Here is a 14,497-nt window from a genome sequence, read left to right as displayed (position 1 = left end):
GTTAATTGTATTCTACGGAGCCCGCGAGGGGACATCGGGTAAATATTTTATTTTGCGTCCCCACGCAATACTTTTGCGTTCTCACGCAATAGTCTTTGCGTTATCTCACAATACGTTGTGGGATAATTTCCAAACCAGATAAATGCAAAAATGGAACAATCACTACACCCGTTTTTGAGATTTATTGAGTGTTATTTTGAAATTGACCTTAAATAAAACGATCTTCAATCAAGACATAAGACAGTTATTATCCACACAAGCTGTCAAACTACTGAACTCTGGACGATAATACTGCACGAAACCACACCTGTGACACTATTTGCTTACTTCTGCTGCATGATGTGTACTTTTTTTTTTGTAGGCCACTTTTGTTTTTATAATGATCCTAAGTATTTAATCGCATTGTTGACTGCGTGTTAACCTGCATATGACAAATAAACTATATTAATGCCATATCAGTGCTGTTTGTTTTGTGAGCAGTTTGTCAAATGTGCTGCTGTTCCAAAATGCACAGCTTTCTCAAGGTGATTAACAACTTTTGCGAACGAACGCAAAAGTATTGCGTGGGGACGCAAAAGAAAAAAAAAATCCTCCATGTCCCCTCGCGGGCTCCGTAGTATCCAACAGGTGGCGGTCACGGTTTTGGAAGCTTTATGCCTCTGAGCATGTCTAACAGGCGGATCCAAAGATTGTATATAACACCAGAACTAATCCTCAAGTATCAGCCATGAGCTAAAGGTGGCCAAAAGAACCTGTTTTCTTCTCCCTTGTACAATACAGAGCTCTTGTAGTGGAAGGACGGGCGTTGCTGTTTGACCTGTCAGACATTGCTCCGGGTTCCTTCACCCACAATAAACGCGGGAGATTTTTCCTGCAGCGTGGCAGTGATCTGTTAGTGTTTGTGTTCGCTGCTTCCTGTCCTCGTTTCACCATGGAAGAAAACAAGATGCCGGACCTGTTAAATGGGTAACGCCTGGCTTATATTTTATATGACGCATCCAAATATTTGAAGGATCAGATAATAACAGGAATGTTTCTTCGCATGCGGTTTGTTTGTTTCACTTGTTTCGGTCTCCAGTCCGAAAGTTATTTGTACTGGTGAGACAGTGGAGTAGAAGTGTGGTCCTGTTTGATGACGCTGTGCTGGGTTCTTGTTTAGAAGAACCCAGCTTCTGGTTCTGACAGGGATTCTCCATTCCGTGCTTCACTTATCTCGGAAGAGGGAACTTGGGTCTGGGAATAACGTCAAGGTAGACCGTAAAGAGTTGATACATTTTAAATAAGTTCCATAAACACCACCCTGATTTGATAACGCATGCGTATTAGCATCTTTGAGTGGAAGAAGAATGTCCATCAGAGTGCGTCTCTCCATCCTAAAATATATTATTGATTTACTCTCAAGATAAATTTTACTTTCAGCCAGTCCCTTTTAAATCGTAGCAGTTTTTTTTCCTCTACAGATTGTAAATATTAACTTGGATAATTGTGACATGTGCTATAAAAACTGGCACCGTGTCATGCTAGATCACTGAATGATTTAGAGAAATACGTGTTTCTGAGCATTAATGTACATTATTGGATGGGATTTGCATATTAGCCACTACAGATAGTGACGTGATGTCCAATCCAGTAATATATATTAATGGTTCTATGCCATCAGTAAGGCAACTAAACAGTTAAGTACTGGAGCTTTATGTTTTCCATATGCAGCAGCCATAATAAATATGACCTTTAGGTTGAGCAGGCATCTCCAACTCTCCAAGTCTTAATCCCAGATTCATGAGGCGTGGGGTTTGATTTTTCCGACTGTCCAAGCTACCACACCCTGTTGGTGGACAGACGCCTTGGATGTCCCCTGAATTCTTTTCCCCAGAAGCGTATTCTCTGTTCACAATCACTTGCTCTTAAAAGGAATGACTCTCAAACTGTTCTAGACTCTCAACACTTTTATTCTAAATAAGGCAGAGGAATGGTTACAGAGATCAGTACTGATGGCTCCCGTCCTTAACCCGCTCGGTGATTGAAGTGACAAACAGCCCCGAAAGAAGGTCACACATGGGTTTAACGTCTGGTACTCCCTCCATGGGAAGTACACTCCCTCAGTGTTTATCAGTGGACTATGTGTCACCATTCTGGTGTCTATCTGATAGAGCAGGTGTCCAACCCTGAATCTGTGTGGCTGCTGCTAATCGCGCCTGTTACAGTATTTACCTAGTGCACTAAACCTTATGGCAAACTGTAGGTCACTGAGGATTATTATCCTATTTTAAGAAAAATGAAAACATTGGCATTCTGGTCGGTGTGTGAAAGCTTATCTATAAATAATAGTAAGCAAGGTTATTCCTAACACGACCGTGAAATTCTGGTGGCCATATTGGTGAGTGGTAAGAGATTCCTTGGAATTATGATGGTAGACCACAGACTGGAAAATCTGTCTGGAACACCCTGTCTGTAGGGTGGAAGTGTCCTTTTCTTTCAAAGGTTTAGGCTGCTTTGATAAAAAGCTTTTCTTCTCAGATTCCAAGAACTTTTCCACTTGAACCAAGTTCAGATATTCATCCACTGCTACCCAGATCGATTGCCTAATTGGAGTTACGCACCTTGCCCAGGAGAACATTAGCATGGAATTGAACCCACAACTTTCTGATTGCAAGTCAAGTACTCTTCTTACCGATCCACAGGCGACCATAAATCAACAAGAGCCACAGTCTAAACTGTTAAAAATTGGCACTATATGTGAGAGAGAACGATAACATTATGACAACTGACAGATTAAAGTGAATAATGCGGATTAACTCTGCATCTTAGTATTTGTTAGTGGATGGGATATCAGGCATCAAAGGAACGGGTTTTTTCTATGTCGATGTGTTGGAAACAGGAAAAATAGGCAGATGTGAGGATTTAAGCAAGTTTGACAAGGACCAAATTGTGATGGCTAGATGACTTGTGGGATGATCCTGGTCTGCAGTGCTCAGAATAGAAGTGGACCAATGAAGGAGCAGTGATGAACCTACAGTCAGTTTAACAGCCAACCAGAGAAAAGATGTTTAAACCTTTTTTTTCTATATTATGCATTATACTATATTCTGTCTCTGTCTGTCTGCAGTGGCACAACCCGGAAAAGGGAAGACTACCTGGAATGGCCAGAGTACTTCATGGCTGTAGCCTTTCTGTCAGCACAAAGAAGCAAAGACCCAAGTTCACAGGTGAGTGTGTATGGACAGACGAAGACCCTGTGCACAACACACTTGAAGAAATGTGAAAACGGTGTAATTTCCCTGCCACGCCACTAGTAGGCAGTATGTTCTTTGAAACTCAACAACATGCACATGCGTACAAACACTTCCTGCTTAAAACAACGGGTAGAAATTGAGCACTTTGTTGGAGAAACGTTGTTATAATCTGAAGAGTCCACAGCACAAACGGCACCCTGCAATCACCAGCTCCTGTGGATTTTTTTCTGGATTTTTCTGTGTTTGTGCATATTAATGTCAACTGATTGCATTCATACTGCATGTTAGTGATGGGAAATTCATTTCTTTCTACTGACTCGAGTTATTGTGAGTCACTCCCCAAACTGATTCAGGTTTTTGGGTCACTCAGTCAGTTACCTGGGGCCTAATGTACGAAGCGTACTTGCGCGCAAACACCTTGCGGCGCAACGTTTTACGCACAGCTTGAAGCCATGCAAACTTTTTCAATCGACAACAAGAAACTACAGAGAACTAAACCTCCCCTAAATATGTTGAAATATGACTCATTTCAGTTTTATTGAATTCTTAGAGCATCAAACCTTTTCATGAGTTTGAGCTTTTATGGTTTAAACCCCAGCATTTAGCCTCATACAATAATGTAATACGCCTCAAAAATGAGGGAAACAACCTCAGTTGAATGTCAACTGTAAAACATCCTCTGTTTCTGTCCACCTGTAGATGTAACTATATATCAGTCTGAGCGCTGAGGAGCATAAAAGGCATGTGAATCATCTCAGGGGGACTTTCATTCTCACTGAAAAAGAAAATGGTGTCGGATCAGCAGATTATTACTAAACAAGTCAAGTGTGATGATTCATAAGGTGGACAAGCTGTAGGCAATCACACACGTCAATAAATAGTTGCGTAAAGTTGCACGTAATTTTGGAACGATGGCAGCCAGAAGAAGTCAGAGGGAACATGTTCTTTCAGAGATCGTACAGACCCGCTGGCACATCCAGTTTAGATGCCCAGGGCAATTATTCTGGAGCCCAGAGCTGGCCTCGGTGTTGCAGAGGGATACCGGGGGAACCGTGCATCGCTGGTACCAGTTCTCACAACACTGCGGTCCTTTCAACCAGAGCTTTTCAGATGGAGCTGACTGACAGGTCAGGTATTTAGCAAATATTGCTTAGATATATATATATTAAATTCCACTAAATTATGGCTAAAATGGTAAACATTATATTGCAATTTGCAGAAATTGCCAGTTTTAAAACATAATCAGAGCTATGGAATGCTAAAAGCACACCTTCATCTTCATTCAATATATGCTCAATCTATTTGTGATGCGTCCCACGACTGCAATGGCACATTGGCCTCCTCAACTGATGATTCCTTTATTCTATAATAACAATTTGAATTATTCTAATTATAATAGTTGTGTTGAGAGCAAACTTCAAGCAAGCTCCATGCGCAGTGGTTGCTAAATTAGTTTTATTCCGACTAAGGATCATAATTCAGCTCCTACCGTATTAACGGTATTAACTTTTTGCCACTCATATTTAAAATGTATTACTAATACCAGGGGAAATTCTGCCAAATGAATTTGAGCTTCTTGCCTCCATCTCAGACACTGAGATCTGTATTTCATAGTCGGTGAATCTCTGCTTTCTTGCCCTACTGACCGCGCCTGTTGCCATGGTTGTTTGGACACGTAGTAGGTGCCCTCCCGCTATTTATGCTACTTTTCAGATGTATTTATGGGCGGTTCCAGCGTAGCTGCGCAGAATTTGCTTCATATTGGGATGTATAATCACTGTGTGGTGACATGTCTACACACAGTTTCGTACATGTTTTTTTTTTTTTTTTTTTGTGTGCAGCAAGTTTCAGAATTTCTCCCTACCGCCAACTTTTAGTATGAAAGCTGCGCACTTTTTCGTACATAAGGCCACTGGAATGTAACACGTTCCACCCAGTGCCTGTCCTCATTGATTCATACGGCTAAAACCACTGATTTAAAATAGGAACATAATATTTTTTTCTTAATAATGTGACAGATCAACAACTCCTACAGCGGAAAACCATAATTTCTTTTTATTCTGAATAACACAAAAATAAAGTATGCAAAAACACTGGGCATATCTCTTTTTGATATATCTAGCAAAAAAAAATTAATAATTAACTTAAAAAGAGCTCAGATCACAGATCTCTGCCGGGACATTGATGCTTCTCAGCTTTTTTCTTTACTGATGAGCTATACTCTGTATGACCTCTGGTCACTGTATGTCAGCTGCTGACAGGGTGACGTACCATGTAGGAATTCCAAGTTGTCACGCCATGGTCTGGCAATGATAAAGAATCCTTCAAAAAAATCCTGGATCCAGATGGTGCTCCGCATCAACACCAAATTCTAATCATCCCTTCCTTGTCTGAAAATTTCATCCAAATCCTTTAATAGCCTTTTGAAATATTTTGCAAACGGATAGACAGATGTTGGAATTATAAATCTGAGAATATTATTTAATATTTAATATTCATATTTTATTATTTTATTAAATAATATTTCGGTCTGTTGAGGATTGTCCTGTGAATACCAGCCCAGTAAGGCGATGGTATTAGGACAAAATAGAAAGGTGTGAGACGAGCTCTGACATTATTGAACAGCATAAACTCTGCAAAGACATGGAATGAATTCACACAATTTCTTAAAATACAAGAATTTATTAACAAAAATAAGTCAAGTCAAAGTCAAACATATTTCAATCAATAAACTCTTTACTTTGCTAAAACAATCCAACTAAACTACCAAGAAGAATTAAAGAAAAGGGAAGATGATTGAGAATCATGACCAAAAGAGTGATGCAACATTACCATGAAATATTTATGTTTTAGAACCAAGGATTATCTTGAAGAATCTGGAAATGAAGTTAAATTAGTCTTGGAACCAACTTAGGCAATAATCAGCAGATGTTTAGACAACCATTCACAATGCAAGATCAGATAAAATATTATTTTAATAAAATAATATTTTAAATAATGATCTGCTGAATAAAACCAACCTTCTGGATGACTAATTCTCAACGGTGTCTAATTAACTGCCTTTATTTATTGAAATAATATTTGAAGAAATATTATTAAGGGAGTTTGTCTTAACTTTAAAAACACACAAACACGGCACGTGTGCTGCAGATATCCTGCTAGCAATAAGATAGCTGAGTTTCACACAAACAAAACCAAACTTCATAAAATGAAAAACGTTTAGATCATTTCATCCTAACTGTTAATCTGCCCAAACACTTAACCTCATGAACTGTGGTGAGGAATGTTGTCCAAGCGACGATGAAGTTTGATGAAGGTATCCACAGTGAACAAGGGTTAGCTTCCCGCTAACCTCCAGCTGTGGATGAAAAACGGCTCGTTGTGTCCGCCAACCACGCTGCACGTTACCACGGTGATGCGGTCTCTGCTGTCTTCCTTCCAGACTGGGAGACGCTCCGCTCGGCTTCATAGAGACCGCTTCTCTGTAGGGAACTTCTCTGGGACAGTTTGCTTCTGCAGGCCTCAGAGAAAAAGTAAGCAACTCTTACACCTTAATTTCCCCGTTCATGAATGAAAATACCAGATACACAGACAGTATTTCATCCGTACTTAACTTTGCATATGATCGATGATCGTATGACATCCTTGGATCCAGTTGAAGAGTTTATGTCTGTTTTCCAGCAAAGAGACATCAGCGCGCTTGGCCTCTCCTGACCGGTCCCACTAGAGGCCGTGTGGAAGAGGGCGGATGTAGCAACAGCTGTGCTTTTATTTGGGTAGTGGCGACACAGGAAGTCCGCAGTTATCCCGTTTCCTGGCTGTGCCAGAAGAAGGTTAATGCACTTTATTTTGAAAGTTCCAGAAAAGTCCGTACCGGAGTTTAATGTTGTATCCATGGCTGTGGGTCCCAACACAGACAAACCAAAACAAACACACACAGTACGTCCTTGGTGAAGGTAGTAATGTCAATAAGGCAATGAAAGGGCACACCTCAGATGGGATTAGTGCAGCAGGAAGAAATCACGGAACCAGCTAAAAAAGTTTTTATTCGGTTCACTTTGTGATGAATGGTGAATCATTTGTTTCTAAGCTGCCACGGGAAATTAGGGCGTTAATGGGCGTAACATCTACTCGGGTATTTCGGTGGATTTGGGTGAGTTTTAGTTCTCTGTTCTTTTTTGTAAAAATAAAAAGAGATAATGTGTGTGTGTGTGTGTGTGTGTGGTAAACGTGATGTTTTCCAACCTTCTCGCTCCCTGCAGGTGGGAGCATGCATAGTGAGCCAGGAGAACAAGATTGTTGGCATTGGTTACAACGGTATGCCCAACGGCTGTGATGACAACCTGTTACCTTGGTCTCGTTCTGCTGATGATCGGCTTAACACCAAATACCCTTATGGTAGGAACACGTGCATCAGCATGTCTTACTCGTCCTTGTTATCCGTGTCCAAATTAATATTAAGTTCATGTTCTCAGCCAACAGGACAAGTGTAGTTGCCTAGTCCAGACTGTGATAAGGATGGGCTGGAAAGGTTCCCTTTGTTTTGTTGTGCAAATACTCCAAACGCATCAAATCCTGACATGGACATTCCAAAGGTCTTCATGTGTTACTTAAATGTTGTGGATTGTGCAAATGTAAACATGATGAGGCTTCTGTCAGGTCAAAGGGTCCACTGGCCCTTGTTTGTGATGTAATATGGCTAAAATGGATGTAAAGTAACCTGCATTGCACTGTTTAAACTCAGTGTGGTCTCCTTGTTGTTTCCCACAGTGTGTCATGCAGAACTGAACGCCATCATGAACAAGAACAGTGCTGACGTGAAAGGGTGCACCATGTATGTGGCTTTGTTCCCATGCAACGAGTGTGCCAAACTTATCATCCAGGCAGGTGAGTGTTGAGACCACACAGCTAAAATAGTTTCCTTATAATGACTGAAACAGGCTCATAGAAGGCGCTTTATGGTTCTGATTTCTCGGGAGTGTGTGTATTTACATTTTAGTACTTACTAAAACCAAATACCGATACGAGTGCTAAATAAATCTTAGTCATAATAAAGAGTTTTGACCAGTTCTTCTGATATGCTGAGCAAAGACCGACTGTTACCGTTGAGATCCAGTAGAGGGCCTTTGAACAGTAGCACCTAAGGTCAACTTCATTGTTTATACCATGATCTTTGTCATTTTCTTTGTTTAGGGTCTCAGCAGGGATAAAATCTAACGCCAGTGCATCAGACTAGCTTACTATTCATGTCAACTCTTCAAACGGAGCCAGAACTGCAGTAGTTTCTATTTTTTTTGTTTTTCAAAAGTGCCCACTGGTGAGCTGTGAGATTATCTGGAAGCTCGTGTTCAGATCCGTACATTCCAACAGCCTTCTTCTGTTCAATGAGAGACTTTAACTGTTCCCGCTTCTTTTCACCCTACGACCCATTGAGACCGCCAACAGGAAGCTTTCTAAAATCATGTCAGCAACAATGGATGGGTATAGGAGAAATAGAGAAAATCTTTCTCTTCAAAATCCTTTCTTGTCTCTTAACCCCTGATAACTTGATCATATCTGTGTGTCCATTACTGAGAAACCCTGTATTATGATTCCTAATTGGTTCCAGAGGAAATCTGGCCGCATATCAGGCAGGCTTGTCTGGTTGGAAAATAGTTTTTGAAATTTGGGATTTATAAACAAAAAATCGCTTTTTCATAAAAAATAAAAAGACACGACAGCAGCTTGGATCTGCAGCGTTGCATCTCAGCTGTTTGGTGTAAATCTGGTCTGCTTTGAATTTCAAATAACATAAGTTGATACACAATCTCTACTTTCACTGTTGTCCTCCGTGTCCCTTCCTCTCTGTCCAGGTCTGAAAGAAGTGGTGTATCATTCCGACAAGTACCATGATACGCCTGAGATGGTTGCTTCCAGAAGGCTGCTCGGCATGGCTGGAGTACAGTACAGGTGCACACCAAACTGTGTTACTTTCCTGCTTTATTCATACATTCATTTATTCAAATGTTCTGAGTGGAGTGAAGTTTACCCAGCAGGATTTACTGAGCATTTACTAGCTCAAGCTCCTTGTTTAGGAACGGCGTCTTTTTAGCAGAATTAGCCCATTTTTGGTTTGGTCGGGCCTGCCTGGTGGCCAGTCAGTCAAACTAAAATATGTGATCTTTCTCCAGTCAGTGAATGTGGGTTATGGTTTAAAAACAACTCTCTTCAGTGTGAAAGTTGTTTGAATTAAAGTTATCCATTACCAGAATCAGAGGAAACAGAGACGCATGAGACTATTTAAAATGAAACTATTTTCTGTGAAATGTCAAGACATCTCTGTATTTCATTCAGACTGAGAGAGGACAAGACTTTCAGCAAATAACAGGAAGGCTGAACGGAGTAAAGCAGATTGCCTTGTTTTGTCCTTGTGAGCCTTTAGCCTGTCAGTCATGGAACATGCTGGATATGGAACTATTGGCAGCCGTTTGGTAGGGATGGGTACCGAATTCGGTACTTTTTTGGGTACTGACCAAATTCCATCGAAACTACCGAGTACCGATTCACATAAAGTCAAACGGTACTGTGTTTTGGTCCCTAAATGCATCATTGTGACACTGAGGGAGTGGAGTGGTTGATTTTCCATGCCGGACATGAACGCAGCATTGCAGGCACAAGAGCGTAATGACGTCAGTAGCCGCTGGTACCGTCAACAAAGCATGACTGATAGAAAGCGCTGGAAAGTATGGCTCCACTTTTCAAAATGCAGTCCAGATTACGCTGCAATATTTGTGATGCGAAAAGCAAGGCCAGCGGAGAATTACGTCCGCTCGCACGCAGGTGAACACAAGCTCCTGACAGCGGACAGAAAAACAGGCATTAAAACCTAGAAAACAGGCAAGGATATCTGCAGTTTTAAAAAGCGCCAAATTTAGTTTTGATGGCAGCACTTCCTCTCCTGCGAGCAGCAGCAGGATTAACTCTCCTACTCCAGTGATCACCGAATTAAAGCTTTTCACCTGGCTAGGTGAAATTATCCCCTGGATCTATAAGACTGGCTTGGTAATTAAATACATACATGATAGATAAAAGAAGAAAGATACAAAAATAGATAAAAGATTTGATAAAAAAAGACATATATTATGTCTATATATATTTTTTTTCTAAATACAGTAGATAGAAGATAAATAAACATTTCAGAGTTTTTTTGCGTAAGAATGTTCTGTTGAATATGTAGACAGCTTAAACAGGCTGCAGCCAGAGGAAACCATGGGCCCAACCGTTGAGATATTCTTCTGAGTGTGTGTGTATATACACTGACCTGCTTAAGCGCAAGATTTTTGTCGAGGCAGAGGAGACAATTTGTGCTTTACACTGTGTAGTCAGTTAAGGGTTTTACAGGTCCTTCTCAAAATATTAGCATATTGTGATAAAGTTCATTATTTTCTATAATGTCATGATGAAAATTTAACATTCATATATTTTAGATTCATTGCACACTAACTGAAATATTTCAGGTCTTTTATTGTCTTAATACGGATGATTTTGGCATACAGCTCATGAAAACCCAAAATTCCTATCTCACAAAATTAGCATATTTCATCCGACCAATAAAAGAAAAGTGTTTTTAATACAAAAAACATCAACCTTCAAATAATCATGTACAGTTATGCACTCAATACTTGGTCGGGAATCCTTTTACAGAAATGACTGTTCAATGCGGCGTGGCATGGAGGCAATCAGCCTGTGGCACTGCTGAGGTCTTATGGAGGCCCAGGATGCTTCGATAGCGGCCTTTAGCTCATCCAGAGTGTTGGGTCTTGAGTCTCTCAACGTTCTCTTCACAATATCCCACAGATTCTCTATGGGGTTCAGGTCAGGAGAGTTGGCGGGCCAATTGAGCACAGTGATACCATGGTCAGTAAACCATTTACCAGTGGTTTTGGCACTGTGAGCAGGTGCCAGGTCGTGCTGAAAAATGAAATCTTCATCTCCATAAAGCTTTTCAGCAGATGGAAGCATGAAGTGCTCCAAAATCTCCTGATAGCTAGCTGCATTGACCCTGCCCTTGATAAAACACAGTGGACCAACACCAGCAGCTGACACGGCACCCCAGACCATCACTGACTGTGGGTACTTGACACTGGACTTCTGGCATTTTGGCATTTCCTTCTCCCCAGTCTTCCTCCAGACTCTGGCACCTTGATTTCCGAATGACATGCAGAATTTGCTTTCATCCGAAAAAAGTACTTTAGACCACTGAGCAACAGTCCAGTGCTGCTTCTCTGTAGCCCAGGTCTGGGGAATGCGGCACCTGTAGCCCATTTCCTGCACACGCCTGTGTACGGTGGCTCTGGATGTTTCTACTCCAGACTCAGTCCACTGCTTCCGCAGGTCCCCCAAGGTCTGGAATCGGCCCTTCTCCACAATCTTCCTCAGGGTCCGGTCACCTCTTCTCGTTGTGCAGCGTTTTCTGCCACACTTTTTCCTTCCCACAGACTTCCCACTGAGGTGCCTTGATACAGCACTCTGGGAACAGCCTATTCGTTCAGAAATGTCTTTCTGTGTCTTACCCTCTTGCTTGAGGGTGTCAATAGTGGCCTTCTGGACAGCAGTCAGGTCGGCAGTCTTACCCATGATTGGGGTTTTGAGTGATGAACCAGGCTGGGAGTTTTAAAGGCCTCAGGAATCTTTTGCAGGTGTTTAGAGTTAACTCGTTGATTCAGATGATTAGGTTCATAGCTCGTTTAGAGACCCTTTTAATGATATGCTAATTTTGTGAGATAGGAATTTTGGGTTTTCATGAGCTGTATGCTAAAATCATCCGTATTAAGACAATAAAAGACCTGAAATATTTCAGTTAGTGTGCAATGAATCTAAAATATATTAATGTTAAATTTTCATCATGACATGGAAAATAATAAACTTCATCACAATATGCTAATATTTTGAGAAGGACCTGTATGTTGAAGAAATGTTTTAAACAGCTGAGATGTTAAAATGCAAACAGCTGGATGTTGTTTTTGATATGTTCATTAAAGTTTATGTATTGAGAAATAAATATGTTAAATTGAACATTTGGGAGATTTTATTATTAAACGAATTAACATTTATTACCACCTAAACAAAACACAACAGTACCAGAAACTGGTACTGTTGAGTACCGGTATGGATTCCCAGGTATCGTATCGGTTCAAATGTGAAAGCTACCCATCCCTAGTAAGAAAAGTGCTTGGAATGAGATTAAAATAAAACTCAAAATATATACTTTAATATCTAATGTAATTTTCTTTTTGTTAGAATTGATATTCTAAAACTGGTATCGAAACAATGATCATTCAGGAACCGATATCGAAGTGAAGGTATTGGTACCGGTATTGAAAATGTTTGATTGATACTCAGCCCTACCGTTTGGAAATTGGAGCTAATCTAACAATCTCCACTTTCTGGAGAATACACACAGAGCTACGGTGACCCTGCCAATAGCTAACATGTGATGCTAAAGGCAGTTTAAAATGTCAACTCTGATCATCTTTGGTCCAAACGCTCTACTCTGAAAACATCAACTGCAAACATTACTTCTCGTCTGCTACTTAAGTTATTTTTCCGGTCTAATCTGGTCTTCAGATCTGTCCAAATATTAGATTTAGGAATTCAAATGAAAAAAAGCATTTTTTAGCCTTGAAATATTATCCATTTATCAGATTGGAGAACCAAGTTTCTATATCTCTCTAAGATCCGTTCAACTCTGGTAGACAGAGCTGATGACTTGAATGAACTGATTCCATCATGAGACTGAGACATGACAAGGGATGTAATTGGAAAGGATTGAACTTTAACCTCTCGACATGTCTTGTCGGCGCATCATCAACTCCTCTGTGTTTTGACCTTTGGTTTTTCTTCTGTTTTGACAGGCAGTTTAAGCCCAGAAGGCCTGAGATTGTTATTGATTTTAATTCCATTAACCACCGGGGAAATCCTGGACCATGCCACCAAATGAAAACCCAGGAGGGGGGTTGCTGAATGAAGCAGACGAAGAAAGAAGAGTTTCTGCAGTCGCTTCCTTGAACAACTGAAAATGTTTGGTGTGGAGCAGTTAAATCTATGGTGTTTCTCCTCACAGTCATGTCAATAGTATTTAGGATTTTATTTCAGTGTTGAGTCTGAGTATAATGACTACTTTTCAGTTCTTACATGTTGGGATTTTTTTTCATGTCTCTTTCATGGACATTCCAGCTTTGTGTAAATGTAAGCTTTTATTTCTTGACCCACAGCCTTAGGGTAGTTCGATTTTTAGTGGTTGTAAATATGCTTAATGCTGGATATTATTGCTACTGTGGGTCAATCTGGACTGTTACAGATTTGGAAGTTCCTCCGTTCTGTTTACAGGAGGGTTCCAAACCCAGTTACACAGTTCCTCCTTCAACTATGTCAGCCGTCTGTGCCTCCCAGTGTAATAAAAACGGGATAACAAAAGCTTAGTGACTGCTGTTATTCTTTAAAAGCATGTTCACAGTTTGCAGAATTTTATACGTAAAACTTAAAAATGACTTTGTTTTTACCAAGACAACTCCTAATTAGTACAACTCACCATCCATTCATAAGAAAGCTGTTTGTTACTTGTGGTTTTGACAGAAGTGACTAACTCCTGCATATCCACTGACATTTATCAAGTCTAGCCGGCCTCTGCATTATTGCTCGATTTGTGAGGTGGTTAGTTAGTTTTGCACAGGTTTTATTTGATACACTTGATGCCTGTTCTCTGTCCTGCATCAGTACCTCCTCTGTCCCTTTCCTCTCATTTTACAGGACCCTGAGAAGTATTCAGACCTCCTAAAACTTTCCCATTACAACCACAACTGATGGATTTTATTTAATTTTATTTGAGCGTAGTGCAAAAATGAACTGGAATGAACATGATGCACATTTTAGAAATGACAGTGTGAAAAATGTTTGCATTTATAGCCAACGCCACGTTAATAATTGGTAAAAGCACTTTTAGCTACAGTTGCAGTCTTTTGGGTTATGTCTCTATCAGAAACAAATAATTACCCAATCTTATATGCAGAATTGCTGATGCTCATTTAGGTCTGTGAACAAAAATGTTTAAATAATGCCATTGGTTCTGAATGGGATTAGATATGAACTTTGACTGGACCATCCTAACCCATTACTATGGTTTGATCTGAGCCATTCCATTGTAGCTCTGCATGTATGTTTAGGGTTGTTGTCCAGCAAACAAATATCACTTGTAAATATTGGCCAAGTTTTACTTATCGGTAACG

At 40.4% G+C, this 14,497-nt stretch overlaps 1 protein-coding gene across 1 annotated transcript; it reads left to right on the top strand.

Annotated features, from left to right (window-relative positions):
• Positions 1 to 732: 732 nt before the first annotated feature.
• On the top strand, positions 733 to 13,688 carry dctd (dCMP deaminase). Its single transcript, XM_047365347.1, has 6 exons — positions 733 to 966; positions 3,107 to 3,206; positions 7,496 to 7,631; positions 8,004 to 8,120; positions 9,086 to 9,182; positions 13,127 to 13,688. The coding sequence occupies exons 1-6, from the start codon at positions 932 to 934 to the stop codon at positions 13,233 to 13,235; spliced, it is 594 nt and encodes a 197-aa protein (XP_047221303.1). The 5' UTR covers positions 733 to 931; the 3' UTR covers positions 13,236 to 13,688.
• Positions 13,689 to 14,497: the final 809 nt, after the last annotated feature.

This window comes from Girardinichthys multiradiatus, chromosome 5 (assembly GCF_021462225.1).
Source record: "Girardinichthys multiradiatus isolate DD_20200921_A chromosome 5, DD_fGirMul_XY1, whole genome shotgun sequence".
Taxonomy (NCBI): Eukaryota; Metazoa; Chordata; class Actinopteri; order Cyprinodontiformes; family Goodeidae; genus Girardinichthys; species Girardinichthys multiradiatus.
This window is presented reverse-complemented; position numbering and strand designations above follow the sequence as displayed.